This window comes from Sus scrofa, chromosome 18 (assembly GCF_054392235.1).
Source record: "Sus scrofa isolate SSC_HxYL_T2T_F1_AM1 chromosome 18, Sscrofa_HxYL_maternal_Yorkshire_Landrace_v2.0, whole genome shotgun sequence".
NCBI classification, from domain to species: Eukaryota; Metazoa; Chordata; class Mammalia; order Artiodactyla; family Suidae; genus Sus; species Sus scrofa.
Window position 1 is genome coordinate 29,557,354 of NC_139400.1, and position 19,327 is coordinate 29,576,680.

General features: G+C 50.7%; 2 protein-coding genes across 2 annotated transcripts; both read right to left on the reverse strand.

Annotated features, from left to right (window-relative positions):
* Positions 1–3,092: 3,092 nt before the first annotated feature.
* On the reverse strand, positions 3,093–12,024 carry FSCN3 (fascin actin-bundling protein 3). Its single transcript, NM_001044547.1, is given in 7 exon segments — positions 3,093–3,267; positions 5,218–5,423; positions 5,900–6,070; positions 6,538–6,697; positions 9,328–9,446; positions 10,061–10,757; positions 11,780–12,024. Coding segments are annotated over 6 exon segments (1,497 nt in total). The 5' UTR covers positions 11,924–12,024; the 3' UTR covers positions 3,093–3,267.
* A 2,142-nt stretch (positions 12,025–14,166) lies between these two features.
* Positions 14,167–17,096, reverse strand: ARF5 (ADP ribosylation factor 5). The gene is given in 6 exon segments (NM_001145221.1): positions 14,167–14,426; positions 14,529–14,654; positions 15,159–15,230; positions 15,952–16,061; positions 16,365–16,445; positions 16,974–17,096. Coding segments are annotated over 6 exon segments (543 nt in total). The 5' UTR covers positions 17,041–17,096; the 3' UTR covers positions 14,167–14,339.
* Positions 17,097–19,327: the final 2,231 nt, after the last annotated feature.

Consider the following 19,327-nt stretch of genomic DNA (forward strand, 5'->3'; position numbering starts at 1 on the left):
GGTGTAGGTCACAGTCTCGGCTCAGATCACGCGTTGCTGTGGCTGTGGTGCAGGCCGGCAGCTGTAGCCAATTCGACCCCTAGCCTGGGAACTTCCATATGCTGCAGGTGTGGCTCCTAAAAAGCAAAAAAACAAAAACAAAAAGAGTCCCTATCATCAAATCCTCTGCGCTGCGCTGTTCCGTAAGTAGCCACCAACCACATGGGGCTATTTAACTGTAACTAAAATGAATAAGTCAGCTCCTCACTCACACTAGCCCCAAATCAAACACCCGGCAAGCACATGTGCCCATGGCTTCGGTACCAGACAGCAAATATCACGGAACATTTCCATCGGCACAGAAAATTCTAGCGGACAGTGTGGCTCTAGAATGAAATTGCAAGGGCCGCAGGGCACAGTGCCCTGCTCTGCTTTCTCTCCCCTCAAGCCCTGCGGCACAGAATGTCAGGGTGATGGGCAAGGTTTTGTAGGGTGACAGCTTCTCAGGAAGGCCTGAGAATATGCCGTTCACTTCAGTGACCAAGCTGACCTCAGCAATGCAAGGAGCTGTCTGCTGAGGCCCCATGACTGAGCATTCAAGTGGAGGATGGATGGCCACTTGCAGGGAACAGAGCGTAGGAGCACGCGCACGCGTGCACGTGTGTGTGTGTGTGTGTGTGTCCCTGGGCACACGCATGTCTGTGCATCTGCTTGTGGCCTACAACACAGCCCACAGCAACTCAGCATCTGAGCTGCATCTGCGACCTACATAGATGAGCTGTGCTGGATCCTTAACCTACTGAGAGAGGCCAGGGATTGAAACCGCCACCTCATGGTTACTAGTCAGGTTCCTTCTGCTTCGCCACAACAGGAACTGTATTTTTTTTGGGGGGGGGGTTCATGTTTTTACAAAATTATTTCATATTTCTTCAAGAGAAATATGCTTACAGAAACCTTGATTTTCCTCTATCCAAAAGGAATCTCTCTCGTTTTCCGTTTTCTGCTTTTCTTCTCATTCGTCTTAAACCAGGGACTGATTATGGGGAGGTGCAATCTTCCCCAAATCGGGGTCAGGCATCACTGATATTTGAAAATCTTTTAGGAGTTGTTTGAATGCTACTTTATAGAATATTGAGTCAGCAATAAGTTATTTCCTTTTCAACAACCTTTCGATTTTTTTTTTTTTTTTTTTTTTTTTTTTTTTTTTTTTTTTTTTAGGGTCATACCTGAGGCATATTCCATATGCCTGGGCCAGGGATCAAATTGGAGCTGTAGCTGCCAGCCTAAGCCACAGCCACAGCAACATTGGATCCAGATCTGAGGCCTATGCCGCAGCTTGTGGCAGTGCCAGATCCTCAACCCACTGACCAAGGCCAGAGATCAAACCCTCATCCTTCTGGACGCTACGTTGAGTTCTTAACCTGCTGAGCTGCAACGAAAGTCCTTTTTTTTTTTTTTTTTGCTTCTTTTTCTATTTTCTCCCTTTCAATTCTGATGACATCAAAGGGAGTGTTTTCATTTTGGTTCTACTCTTTAACCCCTCTGTAACAGTTGCTAATTTACTTTTTTTTTTTTTTTTTTTTGGTCTTTTTGCCTTTTCTAGGGCCGCACCTGCTGCATATGGAGGTTCCCAGGCTGGGGGTTGAATCAGAGCTGTAGCTGACGGTCTACACCACAGCCACAGCAACTCCAGATCCAAACTGCGTCTGCAGCCTACACCACAGCTCACGGCAATGCCAGATCCTTAACCCACTGAGGGAGGCCAGGGATCGAACCCGAAACCTCATGGTTCCTAGTCGGATTTGTTAACCACTGAGCCACGACAGGAACTCCTAATTTATTTTTTTAACAGAGGGAAAGCTCCGAGCCCTGGTCAGGGAAGGGAAAGCTAAGATTTGATAACATCACTTTGTTTTCATTATATTTATTTTTATGGCCACTTTTTATTTATGGCAAGTGTTTCTGGTCTTCCATTTCAAGATAGTGATTAAAATTGCCCTTTTTACGGCTTTTATTTTATTTATTTATTTTTTTTAGGGCTGCACCCACAGCATGTGGAGGTTCTCAGGCAAGGGGTCTAATTGGAGCTACAGGTGCTGGCTTACACCACAGCCACAGGAATGTCAGATCCGAGCCACGTCTGCAACCTACACCACAGCTCATGGCAACACTGGATCCTTAACCCTGAGTGAGGCCAGGGATCGAACCCGAAACCTCACGGTTCCTAGTCAGATTCGTTTCCACTGTGCCATGACGGGAACTCCAAACTTGCCCTTCTTAAATAAATGTACTTAAGAGTCTATACCAAGAAAAACATTAATGGGGCAGATGGTCGGTAGATAAAGGCCAATGTTATGAAGACAGTGCAAGAATAACAGTCATTTTGGAAGCTCTGTTTTGATGCAAAGTCATAGACCTTAGAATCTACTCTAATCGAAGAACGGAGTCAGGGGCCCCGGTCGTGGGAAAATCACTTTGGCTCCCTGTAAACGCTGGGCAGTTATGGGAAAAGTACCTGTTGTGTCCAACTGACTGGCTCAAAGGTGGATGATAAGGCAGGATGGTTGGTAAGCTACAGGGGGAGGGTTGGCTATATAGGCATAAAGTGTTATTCCCATTACCTTGTGCCTAATTATTATAGGATAAATAATCTTTCCTCTATTGTAAACCAAAAGGAATTGAGTTATATCTGGATTCTGAATCCTTCAGGGCAAGGCTGGCTCCTCCTGGGATCAGTGGGAAAAGTCTAGTGGTGCTGGTGGGGCTGGGGGAGTCAGTGCAAGAACAAATCACCATTTGGTCTCTCCTCTTCCAGAAAGAACTTGGAGTGGCCTGGGGCCGCATCCACACCACCCATGTCCACACCCCTACTCTTTTTTTTTTTTTCTAGGGCTATACACAAGACATATGCAGGTTCTCAGGCTAGGGGTCAAATTGGAGCCATGTCTGCGACCTCCACCACAGCTCGTGGCAATGTTAGATCCTTAAACTACTGAGTGAGGCCAGCGATTGAACTGGCAACCTCATGGTTCCTAGTCGGAATTGTTTCTGCTGCACCATGAAGGGAACGCCTCCACACCCCTACTCTTAAGTCAGAGGCACACTGGGGTCTCGGGGTGGCCTTTTGTGATGTATTGTTGCTCGAAACAGGTGTTTTGCTAAACTGGGTAGGAAAAGTTGAGTAACAGATATTCTTCTCATGGATCCTGACTCTGGGCCTCCTGCTGGGTTTAGTGCAGTACTTTCTCCTGGAGAATCTGGATTTCCGTAGGTGACATTCCCAAGGACCTGGGGAGGGAAGAGGAAATAGAAACGTTCAGTCGGTCCTTTGCTGATCTCTGGCTTTTAGCACAAAACCTGGTGAGATCCTGTGGAGAGAGAATTAAGTGATTTGTTCCATATTTCCCTCTTTTTTTGGCTGCACCATCGGCATATGGAAATTCCCAGACCACAGATAGAGTCCAAGCTGCAGCTGTCACCTACTCGATCCTTAGCCCACTTTGGCCCAGTGGGAACTCCAATTTCTCCCATTCTTGATTGGGGATCACAAGGACATAGGTGAGGTTAATTCATAGGCAAAGGCAGTAGAAATGATTTTTTTTAATCAAATGAATGAGGCTAAATAACATCCCGAGTTTACAAGAAGACTTTAGTCAAGAGGTTAGACTTACTAAGAATTCAGACAGGATTGGGGGGAAATGTTTGAGGTTGTGCAAATGTGCTAGATGCCAGGCTGTTTACTGTGTTTCACTGTCATCATCTCATGTGACATAACAATCCCGCAAGGTAAGTGCTATATTCCCATTTCACTCAAAAGAAACAGACTTCGAGAAGTTCCTTTGCACAAAGTCAAATGACAAGTTTAACTGATACAAATCTAATTAGGACCCAGTTCTGGGTCCAGAGATGAACCTCTAACCACTCTGACACACTGTCTACCAGAATGTCAGGACTAGAAGGAGTTTGAAGAATTTAGTTCAACCCGAAGCCTTCATGGGACAGATAAGAAAACAGGTTTGATGGGATTTCATTTTAGAGTTCCCCATTTGCCACAGTTAAAGGGTAGAAGATGGAGGAAAAGTGTGAACACATATGGGGCTCTCCATCTAAATGCAAATGGTCATTGAATCCTCACCCCATCCTAGGAAGTAAATGTCATTCCCATTTTACAGGTAGGAAAACTGAGGCCTAGAAATGATAGAGCAGTTTCCCTGGGGTTACAGAGCTAGTAAGGACCATGCCTTACAAGTCCATATAATATCAAAGCTAAAGCTCTTTCTATTATGTCTTCATGGCTTCCTGTGGCAGGAAAGCAAGGGCGATTGTGAAGAGCCAGAGCTGAGAGCAGCGAGTGGCCTGGAGAGCTGTGAGCAGGGGAGGAGGGAGCGGAAGCAGCCTCTTAGGAAAGTGAAGTTGGTTCGGGGAAGAGGTTGGGCAGGGATGGGCCTGGCAGCAGGGAGGGCCGCTGAGAAGCCCTTCTGCAGTGCAGGCTGCTGGTGAAAAGCCTGGAACCACGTGGTTGCTACCACACAATTAATAAGGAGCAAGCCCTCGAGAAGCACTGTTAAGGAAGCACCCAAGAATTCTCAGGGTTTAATGAAGCGGCGGAAAGGGAGGAAAGGGAGATGGTGCTGGGGTCTTGACCCTGAGCCTTTGGGAGGATGGCAGTGCCCAAGTGGCCCTGGGGAGGGCAGGAAGAGTCACCTTTGAAGGAGAAAGTGAGGAAGCTGACTTTGAGGGGATGGCCAGATGAAGTCAACTCTCAATCAGGCAGTTGGAAAGAGATGAGGTTAGACTTCAGGAGAAGGGGCAGGGCTGCAAATGCCAGCACCCAAGGGATTCAGGGGTGTAGAGATAGAACGTGCAGAGGGTGGAAAGGATACCCCCCCCATTAACTGTCTTCCCTAACAATGGGGCAAAACTCTGCATTTCAGTGAAGAGAGAGATACACTGGTACATGCATCCTGTCCCCTGCCGGCTTGCTTGCAAGCACATGAGTCAGTGACATTAACAGTGAGAAACCTAGGTCTGAGTCCTCCTTTCTCCAGCGAGGCTGGAGAGGAAAGGCACAGATTTGGAATAAATAAATGTTGGGAGTTGATGCAGCTGTGCGACAGAAGTCACCCTGGGGTGTGCTTTGTCCTTATTTTCACACACCTCCCCACCCTCCTCTCTCTTCTTCCTTTGCTCCTTAGCTCCTCGTTCCCCACCCCTGGGTCCTCCCCCACCTTATCTTACCTAAAATTCCCAAATACACTCTTTGGTAATGTCTTCGCTGTCTGCCAACAGGGTGCCACTTCGGTCGGACCGCATGTAGAAGCCATTGGGTGCCAGCACCGTGAGCAAGTTGCTGCCCTGAAGCTCTATACAGAAGTTGAGGGCGAACTTTCCCCAAGGGCGAAAGGTCCCAAAGGATGTTATTGACCAGAAGGATCCTCCCTGTGCTGGGGGGGGAAGAGCTCAGGTGAGCAGGTCATTCTGGAGGGGAGTCTCTCGCAGCCGCACCTTTGGGGGACTCCCAGGAGGGCCACCACCCCTCCTTGACCATCCTACCCTGCCTGGGTTGGCAGGTTCCTCTGTGGAAACACAGGAGGGAAGGCTGGTTTCTGTTCTGCCCACCCACTCTGGGGGTCTGGAAGTGAGGGGAAAAAACCCAGAAACTCTGTTTTTCCTTTTTTTTGTTTTTTGTTTTTGTTTTTTGGTTTTGGCTGTGCCTGTGGCCTGCAGAAGTTCCCAGCCAGGGATCGAACACCTGAGCTGCTGCAGTGACAGTGCTGGATCCCTAACCCACTGCACCACCAGGGAACTCCTGTTTTTCCTTTTATGATAAGTAGGCCCTGAGTGGCAGGCCCCCAAATCTGAGTTGGGGCTAAGCTGGGCTAGACTATGAACCCAGGTGAGGGGAAGAGGAGCTACTTACCCTGGAAGTGGTAGATGCCCTGGCGGCAGGGCAGCAGGTGAATGCAGTCGGGCTGATCCATATTGCACTGCAGGAGGTCATGTTCGGAGGAGGTGCCCACATAGCCATACCGGCCCCGCAAGGCGAGAAAGGGACGGTTGGCTAATCGGATCCCAAATTCCTCATTTGGGCCTGAAAGAAACAGGAAGGAGTTATCTTGATGGGCCACCTCTAGACACTTTCCCAGACGGAAGCAGGAAGAGGGACACTCATTACAGAAGGGTGTTGCCAATACCTTATTATTTAGTGAACACCTACTATGTGCCAGGTCTCACACTAGGAGCTTATGAAATGTTTATGAAAGCACTTGGAGGCCAAGAAATTTTAATTCTTCCTTCCTTTGAGATGCATGAATCTAGTTCTCACAATAATCCTGTGAGGCAGGCAAGTTGGCTGTCACCTCCACTGATGATGGAGACAATGAAACTGAGCCTCAGAGATGTGGTTTGCCCAAGTGCTGATGAAAATCCGGTGACTCAGAAGGTATACAAACCCAAATCTTCTGAGCCCAACTCCGGTGGTCCTTCTCTCATATCCCCAGCTCTCTCTGAAAGCATCTCTGACTTGGAATAACCTGGCAGGAGGGCTGCTTGGCTCACCTGGAATGGTGGCATTGGCCATCAGCAGACCATTAGCTACGATGCCCAGGAAACGTCCATTGGGAGACTGCAGGATGATCCTGCCACAATTCCAGTGCATACGAAAGAAGGTGTCAGACTCCAGTGGGTGCCCATCAGCCATCACTGTCCTATGGCGCCTCTGGAGAAAAGGGAGGGAACAGAGAAGGGAAGCAATGACCCAGAATCTCGGCTTTTTTCCCATTATTTTTATTCTTAGACCCTCTTTCTCACATCCCATCCACTAGTTTTTTAAATTCTCTCAGGGGTATGCTTATGCTTTCAGATGCTTTTTGGAAAGTACGTTGTGGCCTCTGCTCTTCCACTTCTCCATACGGAGAGAAATGAACCCTGGCCCAGATTCCAAAACCATTTCAGAATGGATCCTAGTCCTGCTATATAGCACAGGGAACAAAATCTAGTCACTCAGGATGGAACATGATGGAGGATAATGTGAGAAAAAGGATATATGTATACATGTGTGTGAGTGTGACTGGGTCACTTTGCTATGCAGTAGAAATTGACATAACACTGTAAATCAACTATAATGGAAAAAATAAAAATCATAAAATAAAAAAAAACCCAAAAACCAAAATGGATCACAGATAATTTCAAAAACTAAACTATAGAACATCTAGAAAAAACATAGAAGAACTTCTTTGTTGCTTCTGAGCAGGCAATGATTTCTTGGGACCCCCCCAAAAAAAGCATTAACTTTTATAAAATGGAGAAATTGTACTTCATCAAAATTGAAAACTTCCTGCTCAAAAAGACACCATCAAGCAAATGAAAAAGCAAGCCATGGATTGAAAGAAAATGTTTACAATACATATGTCTGGCAAAGGACTTGATTTTAGAACACATAAACACCCTTAAAACTTAGACAAACAACTCAATAACAAATGGGCTAAAGATTTGAACAGACGTCTCACAGAGAAGATATGCAAATAGCCAATAAGCACATGTAAAGCTGCTCAACATTATTAATTATAAGGGAAATACAAATGAAAGCCACAATAAGAAGGCATTGCAGGAGTTCCCGTCGTGGCGCAGTGGTTAACAAATCCGACTAGGAACCATGAGGTTGCGGGTTCAGTCCCTGCCCTTGCTCAGTGGGTTAACGATCCAGCGTTGCCGTGAGCTGTGGTGTAGGTTGCAGACGCGGCTCGGATCCCGCGTTGCTGTGGCTCTGGCGTAGGCGGGCGGCTACAGCTCCGATTCAACCCCTAGCCTGGGAACCTCCATATGCCGCGGGAGCGGCCCAAGAAATAGCAACAACAACAACAAAAGACAAAAAGACAAAAAAAAAAAAAAAAAAAAAGAAGGCATTGCACGTTTAATTTTAGAGTGACTAAAATTAAAAAGATAATACCGAGTGTCGCTGAGGATGTGGCGCATCCTCTCATTCATTCATTACTGGTGAGGATATAAAACAGTACAATCACTTTAGAAAACTGCTTGACATTTTCTTAAAAATTAGACACACATTTATCATATGACCCAATAATTGCACTCCTAGGTATCTGTCCAAAATAATGAAGGTATAGGCCCACAAAAATACCTGTATGTGAATACTCATAGAAGCCTTGTTCAGAGTGGCCCAAACTGGAAACAACATGTGTTCATCAACAAGTGAATGGATAGCGGAGTTATATTTGTGTTTATGAGTAGTATTACGGAATATTACTCAGCAATAAATAGGAATGAACTACTGATGCCCGTGATATCATGGACAAATCTCAACAACATTATGCTGATGAAAGAAGCACATATATGGTAATATTGCCTGATTCCATTTATATGAAATGCCAGAGTAAGCAAACCTAACCTATAATAATGGAATATATGTCTGTGGTAGTGGGGCGGGCAAAAGTGGAGGGAACCTGACTGAAAAGGGACAAGAGAAAATTTCTATGGTGACAGAAATATTCTTTAACTTGTGATATGGTTGTGGCATGTTTGCATACCTAAATACATGTTTTAAAACTTATTGTAGGAGTTCCCGTCGTGGCTCCATGGTTAACGAACCTGACTAGGAACCATAAGGTTGCAGGTTCGATCCCTGGCCTTGCTCAGTGGGTTAACGATCCGGCGTTGCCGTGAGCTGTGGTGTAGGTTGCAGACGCGGCTCGGATCCCGCGTTGCTGTGGCTCTGGCGTAGGCGGGCGGCTACAGCTCCGATTCAACCCCTAGCCTGGGAACCTCCATATGCCATGGGAAGCAGCCCTAGAAAAGGCAAAAAGGCAAAAAGGCAAAAAAAAAAAAAAAAAAGCTTATTGTACGGTACAATTAAAATGGGTGCATTTTGGAGTTCCTGTCGTGGCGCAGCAGAAACGAATCCGACTAGGAACCATGAGGTTTCGGGTTCAATCCCTGGCCTCACTCAGTGGGTTAAGGATCCGGCTTTGCAACGAGCTGTGGCATAGGTCACAGACGTGGCTTGGATCCCACGTTGCTGTGGTGGAGGCCGGCAGCTGTAGTTCCAATTGGACCTCTAGCCTGGGAACCTCCATATGCCATGGGTGCGCCCTAAAAAAGCAAAAAAGCAAAAGCAAAAAAAAAAAAAGTGCACTTTATTATGCCTCAATAAAGTTTTTTCAAAAAAAAAAAAAAGAGATTTTTTTCTAAGAGGCCCTGTTGGTAAAGTGGGCCCACTGGATGAAAATGAGTGTTTGTGGAAGGGCCTCCACGGTTCACCTCAACATCCGATCATCTGCCTTGAGGAAGGACAAAGCGTGTGTAGAGAGGGAGAGCTCAGGGCCAAGGTCTCACCTGGACAAGGTAGCAGCCATTGGAGGAACGAAGCTGCACATTGGGGCTCTCATTGTTACACTCAAACTGGAACAAGGACATGGGGGTTATGTGCTCAGAGGCAGCGCACACCTCAACATCTGCGGAGGAAGCACACGTCAGAGGAAACCCGAGTTTCGCCTCAGCCTCAGTCTTAGCCCCTCTTCCACACTCCGTGGCCGGTGATCCCTCTGCTTTCCCTCCTCAGCCTTCATCACCTTCTTTGAGACCATAGTAGCCTCGAGAAGACCCAGGCTACTTTCCCCCTAAAGCCCAGGCCCCTGCTTTTTTTTTTTTTTTTTTTTTTTCCTTTTTGGGGCCCTATCTACCACCACATATAGAAGTTTCTGGGCTAGGGTTGAATCAAAGCTGCAGCTGCTGGCCTACACCACAGACACAGCAACTTCAGATCTGAGCTGCCTGTGTGACCTGTACTGGAGCTTGCTGCAACACCAGATCCTTAACCCATGAAGTGAGGCCAGGGAGCAATCCTGCATCCTCATGGATACCAGTCGGGTTCCTAACCCACTGAGCCACAGCAGGAACCCCCCTAGACCCTGCTTTAAAGTCCTGGCCCATGGCACTAGAGATCCTCTTGGGACCTCAGTATCTTCCTTGTCAGGAGGTTCTAAACCCTCACTGATCCCAAACACATTTTCATCTTTTCATCAGCCAGCCCTCCCGCTTCGATGGCTTTGTTGGACCCAGCACTTGCCATAGACGATGGAGAGAAACTTCCGAGTCTTTGACCTGAGGCTGACCCAGGTAGGGCAGCGCTGTAGGATGAACCACTCCTCACCCCCACAGGGACTGGAGCCCAGACCCAGGAGCAGGCGTGTACCCTGAGGATACAACGTGCCCCCCTCTCCATCGCTCAGTGCCACAAGCCCTCCAGGTCGCACTTGCATGTGGAAAGCTGTCTGTGTTGAGGGCTGGGAGACCAGCCGGTCTAAGTGAGACAAGAAGGTGTGTGCAGAGGTCTCCAGGTGGTAGCATCCATCCTGGAAATGCAACAGGAAGCCACATTCCTCCAGGCAGGGAACCGGTGCATCCACCCAGACTCGGCCCATGGTGGGGTCAGCCCGGGCATAGCAGCGGTTGAGGGGGCTGTAGAGGATCACGTGGACATGCAGGGCTGGCCGAGGGGTCCACATGTGGTAAGCTGAGAGGACCCGGGAGGTGCAGAAAACATCCTCGCCATCAGACTCCAGATAACGACCACTGATGATGCACTGGAGGGTCCATTTGCCATTGCGGTGAAAACGGAGGAGGAAGCATCCATGATGGCTCGTTCTTGGCCGGCCGTAGCACAGGGAACCATCTGCCTCACACAGAAGATAGAGGCCTTGCAAGCTTCTTAGTCGCACCATAGCCTGTGCATCATGCTCGTTGCTCACTAGGATTTCCCAGGTCTGGGGCGTTGGGAGGGAGGAGAGGGGTATCAGTACTTCCAAGAGACTAGACGGAAGCGCCCTCCAACCATCACCCCCTGCATCATCCCAGTGCTTTCACTGAAAGCAGGCACCTTCCCTCCACATCAGCCTCCTTGCTGACCACTCTTCTACCCTCTAGTCCGGGGGAATCAAAAGATCTCATGGCACCTCCACCACTACAGCCACAGGGCTTCTCAAGAGCCCAAGGGGAGTTCTAGCTGCCCACCCATCCAGGTAACAGAAGGTAAAATGCCCTTTTCTCTTCCGTAAATATCTAACGTTCCAATCAATGCTTTGGTTTAAGTCTTACTTCGACCTTTCTCATGGTTGCCCCTGGACCGCACACTCAGCCAGCATGTCCATCCCCAAAGGCCACCTATCCAACATGGCAGGAGAAACACAAGACCTCTTTACAGGCAGGCTGGGGCTCCAGGGATGAAGATGGGAGCAGAGAAAGTGGAGATGCAGTTGCCTGTTTCAGTTGTCATCAACCCTGTTATAGGCAAGGGCCTTGCAACTGCCTCTCTCTGAAGCATCAGCCTAGAGGTGCCTACAACACTCTCTAAAGTGAAGGCTAATTCTCCCAGGGCTTCTAGAGTGCCCCATTTTCAAACTAGAACCAGAACCGTAACAAGGAACTTGCAGTAACTCCATGGGTCCAACTTCCCCTGGATGCCCACGATTCTGCCTTCCAGCCTGGGCTCTCTGCCTCTCCTTTAGGTGATAACACAACCACGCTGAGCTGGGATCGAGGCTAGGGAGCAGCCAGGGCAAGACGAGGCCACGAAGCCAGGCCTGAGGCTTTACCTCGTGGAATAGTTTTAAAGAGGAGGACATGGAGCAGCGCAGACCTGTGAGCAAAAGCCTGGCTTGCCCTGCCAATGGCAGAGGCTAGTCAAGAGATTAGGTTGCAAGTGCATCCCCACCACACACACACACACACACACACACACAGCCTGGCCACTGGGAAAAATGGTTCTAGCACAGGTGTGCTTCGTTACCTGTCTCCGGCCCAAACCCTTGGCAGTAGCAGTGACCGTGTTCTTATATGTCTCAAAAGTGAGGTAGGATCCTGCCCAGCTGATGAGCCCAACCCTTAGGTCCTCTGCCCTGGCTGGTCTTGGCGTCCACTCCGCCTCATCCATGCGGCCGGTGCCACAGGAGATGTCTCTGTCCGGCCCAGCCTTCCCCCCAGGGGTGAGGTTCCACAGGCCATAGGGCCTGGAATCAGGCCTTTGGTACCCACCAGAAGACGTTCCCAGAGGGAACTTCTCAGGCAGAGGCTGGCCTAGGGCCCAGCGCCTCTGTGACCCGGGAGCATTGTGACTGTGAGGGCTGCCGCTGATCCCACCACAGAGGGGAAGGGGCACTGGCCCAGCAGCATCGACCCACGCCCCAGAGGAGGTGGGCTTGGGCCTCTGGCATTAGCCTCCCCGCATCACTCCAGGCATCGAGGTAGCTGAGTTAAGACTGGAAATCAGAACTCCAGCCCCTGCCTGTGACTTCAGGCAAGTCCCTCCCCTTCTTCCTTCTGTTTCTCATTTTAATCCCAGGGTTGAAATCCGCCTCTTTCCTCCCTGGGGCTGTCAAGCAAGTGTTTGTTTTTTTAACTTTTTTTTTTTTTTTTTGCCACATTATGCAGCAGAATCTCCTTTCCCAGAACAGGGACTGAACCCAGGGTGAAGCCATGAGAGGTCTGAATCCTAACCACTAGGCCACCAGGGAACTCTCCAGAGCTCAAGCGTTTTTAGAGTTCAAGATAGCCAGGAAAAATCTATTAACTTTTATGGCCCTTGTGAGGATAAGGCCGAAAATGTCTCAGAAGGTACCTTTCAGGGAGTGTGAGGAAACCCTAGATAACCCGCAAGGATCAGGTTACTCATTTAATCCACAGGGGCTGACTCTGGAGCAGGGTAAGGAGAACAGCGTAGGTGGGGGGCGCACAGAGCACCCTCCTCGTGGTCCCCAGTTGCACTACTGCTGGGCAGCCAGCCAGGGCTGCTGCTAAGGATACCAGCCCTTCCCCCTCCAGAGAGCCTCTGTTGGCCAACAGCCTCTAGGACTCACTGCCTACAAAGCTCATGAAGAAAAGCAGCCCAGAGCCTGGAGAAAGGCAAGAAGAAATACTGACGGTGATGGTGGGTTTTGTTTAAGCTTTGCTAGGATGCAAACTGAAAGGGGCAGAGCGAACTGCACTTGGCAAACAGCCCACACTGGGGTCCCCCACACACATTTTCCTACTCCCCATAGGTGGGGTCTCCCCAGGTAGAAAGAGCTCGAGTGGTGCACAGTGAGGGATCCCCAAAGCCTCACCAATGTTTTATAAAATAAGGCTTAGACTTCACGTGGCGGAAACATCTAAGATGCATTATTCTTGGACCTCTGACCAGTCCTGATGAATCGTATTTTCTGAAGTGTGCCTCAGGACTCTTATTATTATTTTTGGCCTCAGCCGTGGTATATGGAAGTTCCTGGGCCAGGGTTAGAATCTGAACCACAGCTGTGGCAATGCCAGATCCTTTACCCACCGCGCTGGGTCTGGGATAGAACCCGAGTAGTCAGAGAGACAACGCTGGATCCTTGACCCGCTGCGCCACAGCACAAACCCCATCAGGACCCTATAACCATTTCCTCCTCCTCAGATTTGATTATGCACAGACCTCACTAAGAGCCACTGCTCTAAGTCGCTGGGAGACAGATGGGAAACAGGAGTTTTGCGGTTTATGGGACCATGAAGGTAGAGCTTGTTAGCCTCAGCAAAGGCCACAGAGAATTGGGGAGGGAATGAGATTTCTTTCACTGGAGCCCCTAAACGACTTCCAGCCTCAAGAATAAGAAGGGAGATGGAGTTCTCCTGTGCTGTAGCAGGTTCAGGATCTGGGTTGTCACTGCAGCAGTTTGGGTCGCTGCTGTGCTTGGGTTCGATCTCTGGCCCAGGAACTTCCAGAGGCTGCGGGCGTGGCCAAAAAAACAAAAAAGAAAAAGGAGGGAGACGTGGAACTAGAGGAGGGCAGCGATGAGTGTGCACGTGTGTGTGTGTGTTTGGGGTAGGGCACGGGGGTTGGTCCTGCAGCCTTAGCAGCTTTGAGCCTCCCACTGATTGGCTCTTTGCAGCCAATAACCCAGGCCCCCACTTCTAGGTGACAGACAACACCATGTACAAACCACAGCAAATTTATTACTTGATATCCAGTGCCACGTCATAGCACCACCCGGAGCCCTCACTTTCCCCTCCCACCTGGCCCCAAGGGTACACTCGAAATGGAAAAAACAAAAGTCAACCCAGATCCCTGCTCCTCCTCTGGAAGAAGGGGCCTTGGCCCCCGAAGCCCCTTTCCGTGGGTCCCAGAAGGCAAGAGAGCAGACCCCTCCGTGCCCAGAGAGCGGGGGCTCCAGGCTCCAACAACAGAGAGAACATGCAGGCAGGAGCAGGCGCAGAGGCCTGTGTCTGCGGGGGAGGAGGAGCTGGGAGGGAAGGGCACTGCCTGAGGAGTCCGGGAGTCTGGTCGTCCCGGGGTGCACGCGGGAGCTTCCGGGCAGCAGGGGCTGGCCTGTGGTTGGCTAGCGCTTCGACAGCTCATGGGACAGCCAGTCCAGCCCATCGTACAAGCCTGTGCCTTGTGTGGCACAGGTGGCCTGGACGTACCACTGTGGGGAGAAGGAAAGAAACAGGTCAGAAGCAGGGAAGAAAGGCGATGCCTTTCCTTCCTGCCCAGCCTGGGGCTCCCCCGAGCAGACGCAGGTCCTCACCGTGCGGCTGCGCAAGTGCTGCAGCCCCAGCTTGTCGGTCAGCTCGCTCACGGGCATGGCGTTGGGCATGTCCTGCTTGTTGGCAAACACCAGCAGCACCGCATCGCGCAGCTCGTCTTCCTGCAACTGAGAGAAGGCAGAGGCGGTGGCATCTGAGGGGGGTCTCTGGGGGCCCCCAGGCTCCCTTTTCCCAGCTGCATATGGGAATCCTGCTTTCTATCTTCTAGTCTATTTGCAGGGAAAACAGAACATTGTGTCATCTATGGCTGAACACAGGACACAAATTATAAATCAGCTTGGCCTTAGATCCAGAAAAGGCCTTTTTTGAGAGTACCCTTCCAGTTAAAAATGTCAAAGTCATCCACAGGGAAAAAAACAAGAACGTAAGATGATGCTTCTCTCCACCACCTACAATTCCCCTCCCTCTACCGGCTTCTCAGACTCAGAAGGGAAGACATGAGAGAATTCCAGGAAAAAGTCAAGTCTCACACTTTTTACCCGGGCCCAATTCAAAGTGGGGAGGCACTACTTCTTGGGAGTGTGTCCACAAAGCGGAACCCACATTCAAGGCCCGTGAGGCATTTCTATCTGTCACACCGGCACAGAAATGTGGGCGCTCTGAGTGCTCACCATCTTCTGGAGTTCATCGGCAGATTCCTGGACCCGCTCTCGGTCATTACTGTCCACCACGAAGATGAGGCCCTGGGTGGGAAGAAGAAAGGAAAGAGGAGCAATCACTCACGCCTGGGACATCCACACCCTAGTCTGGCTCCTCCTCTCTTCTGCCCTCTGACCCTGCTTTTAACTTTTTAGGGCCGCACCTGTGGCATATGGAGGTTCCCAGCCTAGGGGGCAAATCAGAGCTGCAGTTTCTAGCCTACGCCGCAGCCACAGCAACCTGGGATCTGAGCCGCACCTGCGACCTACACCACAGCTCACAGAAACGCCGGCTCCTTAACCCACAGAGTGAGGCCAGGGATGGAACCCGCAACCTCATGGATGCTAGGTGCAACCTCATGGATGCTAGTCGGGTTCGTTAACCACTGAGCTATGAAGGGAACTCCTCCATGTCCATCTTTAATGGTGTCTAAACCCTTCTCATCTAGTAAACTTACACAGTGGCTCTGGAGACGTCCTAGCACAAACTGGAGACACTCTGCTAGGATACGGCCTCTGCCCTCAGCCAAGGGGACCGGCTGAATGATGTGCACCGGGACAAGGAAAGACATGGGATGGGAGCGGAGTGAGGCAGCCTGGATTCAGAATTCTGCTTCTCAAGAGACTGAGGCCATTTCTGAAGAATAAGGAGAGGCTAGTCTACACAAGGGGGTAGAAGGGGGTAAGAGGTTTTTTTTGGCCTAGGCCAACACCTCCATCTTCCTACCCCTAACACCTCTTCCACTGGGGTTGGGGGAGCCCCAACCTGAGTGTTCTGGAAGTAGTGCCGCCACAGAGGCCGAATCTTGTCCTGGCCTCCCACGTCCCAGACTGTGAAACAGATGTTCTTGTATTCCACTGTTTCCACATTGAAGCCTGCAGATAATTGGAAAAAAATATGAGGAAAAAGTCCTGAAAGGGAGGAACTCACCAAAACGATGTGGTTTCAGCAGGGACCCCAAGCCAGAAGGCACCGAGGGGCGGGGCTCGGTCACATCCATCCCGCCTGGGCACCATCCTGCATGAAAAGATACCGTGACCCACTTCTCAGGTAGCAGCATCTGATGTCACGGTCAGCTCTCTGGGGCCGAGATAAGGGCCTCGGCAGAATGCGGAGCAGATCCTGAGGAGGCCCTCCCGCCGCGCTCCCGCTCCTCCCCACCGCGCCTCCGGACTCACCTATGGTGGGGATGGTGGTGACAATCTCCCCCAACTTCAGTTTGTACAGGATTGTGGTCTTGCCAGCTGCATCCAAGCCAACTGCAAAGGAGAAGGGCACCGGGATGGAGATGGGAGCAAGGGAGCCCCCTAGAGCCCAGGGAAGGGGACGGGCCAGGACAGCTGATGGTGACGGGGGCGGAGAGCCGAGCACCTCCAGGTGCGCGCTGTTCTCTACCTTCGCGGCCTTGAGCGCAGTCTGGGGGGTGGGCGCCAAGTCCAGCCCTCAGAGCGCGCGAGGGGCGGTAGAAGACTGAGGGGTAAGAGGTGCCAGAGGAGGGTCGTGCTCCTTTTAAAAGTCGTCTCCAAGGACGGAATCCTCCCTTCTTACCAGCCGGGCTGGGGCGGAGGAGGGAGCTTCACTCCACCCAGGCCCGCAGCTCCCGGTCCCAGGCCCCAGGAGCGCTGCTGCAGATCCCGACCCACCCGAGAGTAGTGGTCCCGGGGAGTTAGGCCGGGGGTGACTCGGGGTCAGAGACCCGGGTGAGCAGGGCTGGAGGGACGCGGGGGCAGGAGAGCTGCGTGGGGGCCGGCGCTCCCCGTCCAGGCCGAGCGCTTTATCTGCCTCACCCATGAGGATCCGCATCTGCTTCTTCCCGAAGATCCGCGAAAAGAGCGCGGACACCGTGAGGCCCATGGCGGGGCCTGGGGGAGGGGGCGCGGGGACGGACGCGGGGTGCGGGCTGGAACTGGCCGGCCGCTGGGGGATGGGCGCAGCAGCAGGAGGAGGAGGTGCCGCCGCCGCCTCCGCGCGTCCCGGCCCGCCCTACGTCACCTCGGGCCCGCCCCCGCCATGGCCCCGCCCCCAACACAGCCCTCAGCCCCGCCCCCGCCCCGCCTCCAGGCCCTGGCCCTGGGAGACCCTGAAGCTGACCGTCTTGCGAGCCTCTGGTTCGGCGCTGGCTTTAGAGATGGAAAAGGTCTGGGCCTTCCCCCTGTTTCTGGCGTGCCTGTAAGATCTGTGGCTGCTGAATCCGCAACCCGGGCAGGATCAAGGAAAGCCTCCAAAGCTCCATAACGGCCCTCCATCCCCATCCTCACTGGCTGACCGCTGGGCTTTGGTTTGGTCCGTCCAATCCACTCTAGGCTCCGATTTAGCTCTTGGTAATGAGTGCCTCGACTTTGTGCACCCTCCCTCTCCCAACCCCCCCCCCCCCCCACGCCCCGAAGCGGCAGTTCCGCGCAGGTGTCTTAGTCCTTCCTTTTGTCTTCTCAGTTCCCAGTCAGGGACTTTGAACGTGGCAGGTGCTTCAGTGACCTTAGAATCTCTAGAGGAATGCGCCAGAGGTGAAAGAAGATGCCCTTCATGGTTTCTTAAAACGCCTGCAGCAGAACCAGTGGAGGATCTCCAGTTCTAGGCGGTGGGGTAGTAGATACTACTCCTGCATACTGGAGAATTCTGCCTTGCCTCGATGGCCCTGGAAACAATGCCTTTCAATCGAACCAGGCAACCTTTCTGAAGCTCCTTCCTCAGTTTGAAAAGCGGAACCTGGATTTATTATTTTTTTTGGGGGGGGGTCTTTTTAGGGCCGCACCGGCGGCATGGAAGTCGAATCAAAGCTACAGCTGCAGGCCCATGCCACAGCCACAGCAACGCCAGATGGAGCTCTGTCTTCGACCTGTACCACAGCTCACAGCAACGTCGGATCCCGAGCGAGGCCAGGGATCCAACCTGCGTCCTCATGGATGCTAGTCAGATTCGTTTCTGTTGAGCCACGAAGGGAACTCCAACCTGCACCTTTAATGCATAGCTAGCTAGCATTTTGTAAGGCTGAAGAGCTTCATGAGCTATTTTCCCACTCACCTTAGCATCTGAGGGGAAATAGCAAGATAGGAATTAATTTAAATTTCTTTTATGGTGGAGACTGGGTCACCTAATATATGCTTAACAAATGCTGGCTGGATTGAATGGACTAACTGATTGCTCAGTGGAGCATGGACAGGTGTTTTTGCCTGTTCTGGATTCCCTTTGGGCTTCTAGAATCAATCCCTATGGACTGGACATGGTGAGGTGAGCTGGGAATCAGAGAACGTTCCTTCCTTCCTTCACTCATTAAACAAATATTTATTGAGTGCCATTGTTCCATGCCTCAGTTTGAATCTCAGTTCTGCATTTTTTTTTTTTGAGGGCTTAAATTCAACAATACTCACAACCTGTCATTTTCTCATCTATAAAAGGAGACTATCTGTCCCAAGTTACAGTGAAGAATGAGATGATAAGATAATGTACCTGAATTTTTGTTTGATGCAGCTGGATATTATCTGGGCCACCAAGAAACTGGGTCTGACCAGATTTCTAGTATCGGGCCCATCCTGACCCTCAGTCTGTAAAGAGAACAGATGTTAGGCACCAGGAATGAGTGAGTACCTGACTCTTTTTTACTCTGCATTCCTAAGAAGGCTTTTACAAGGTTGAAGAGCACATTTCAAAGAATCCAAATATAACAACACAGCTACTGGTGACCAAGTCAGATCAGTTCTACATCTTTAGCTCTTTTAATTAGCCTCTTTCATCCTTGTTGTCACTGCTCTATTTCACTACCATCTTATCCCCATGACTGAAAATAGCCTTCTATACCTCGGTTTCTCCACCTTGTCATACAAGATTTGATGATGCCACTCTTGTGATGAAAATCCTTTAGTGTCTTATTACCCAAGATAAAATCCAAATGCCTTAATTTGGGTCCTCATCTACTCTGCCAGCCCCATCTGTTGCCACCTCCTTCACAAAACCTAAGCTACTGCCTTGAAATGCTTCCCAGTGCTTCCCCGGGAGGACCCAGGCTCTCTGATGCCCTAGGAGTCCTTGTACGTTTTCCTCTCTGCCTGGAATGCTTCCCTCCTCTCCGGTTAGATGGGCAATCAGTATTCATCATTCAAATCTCAAAATAGTTCCCCTGAGAGGCTTGTCTCCTCTAAACAGG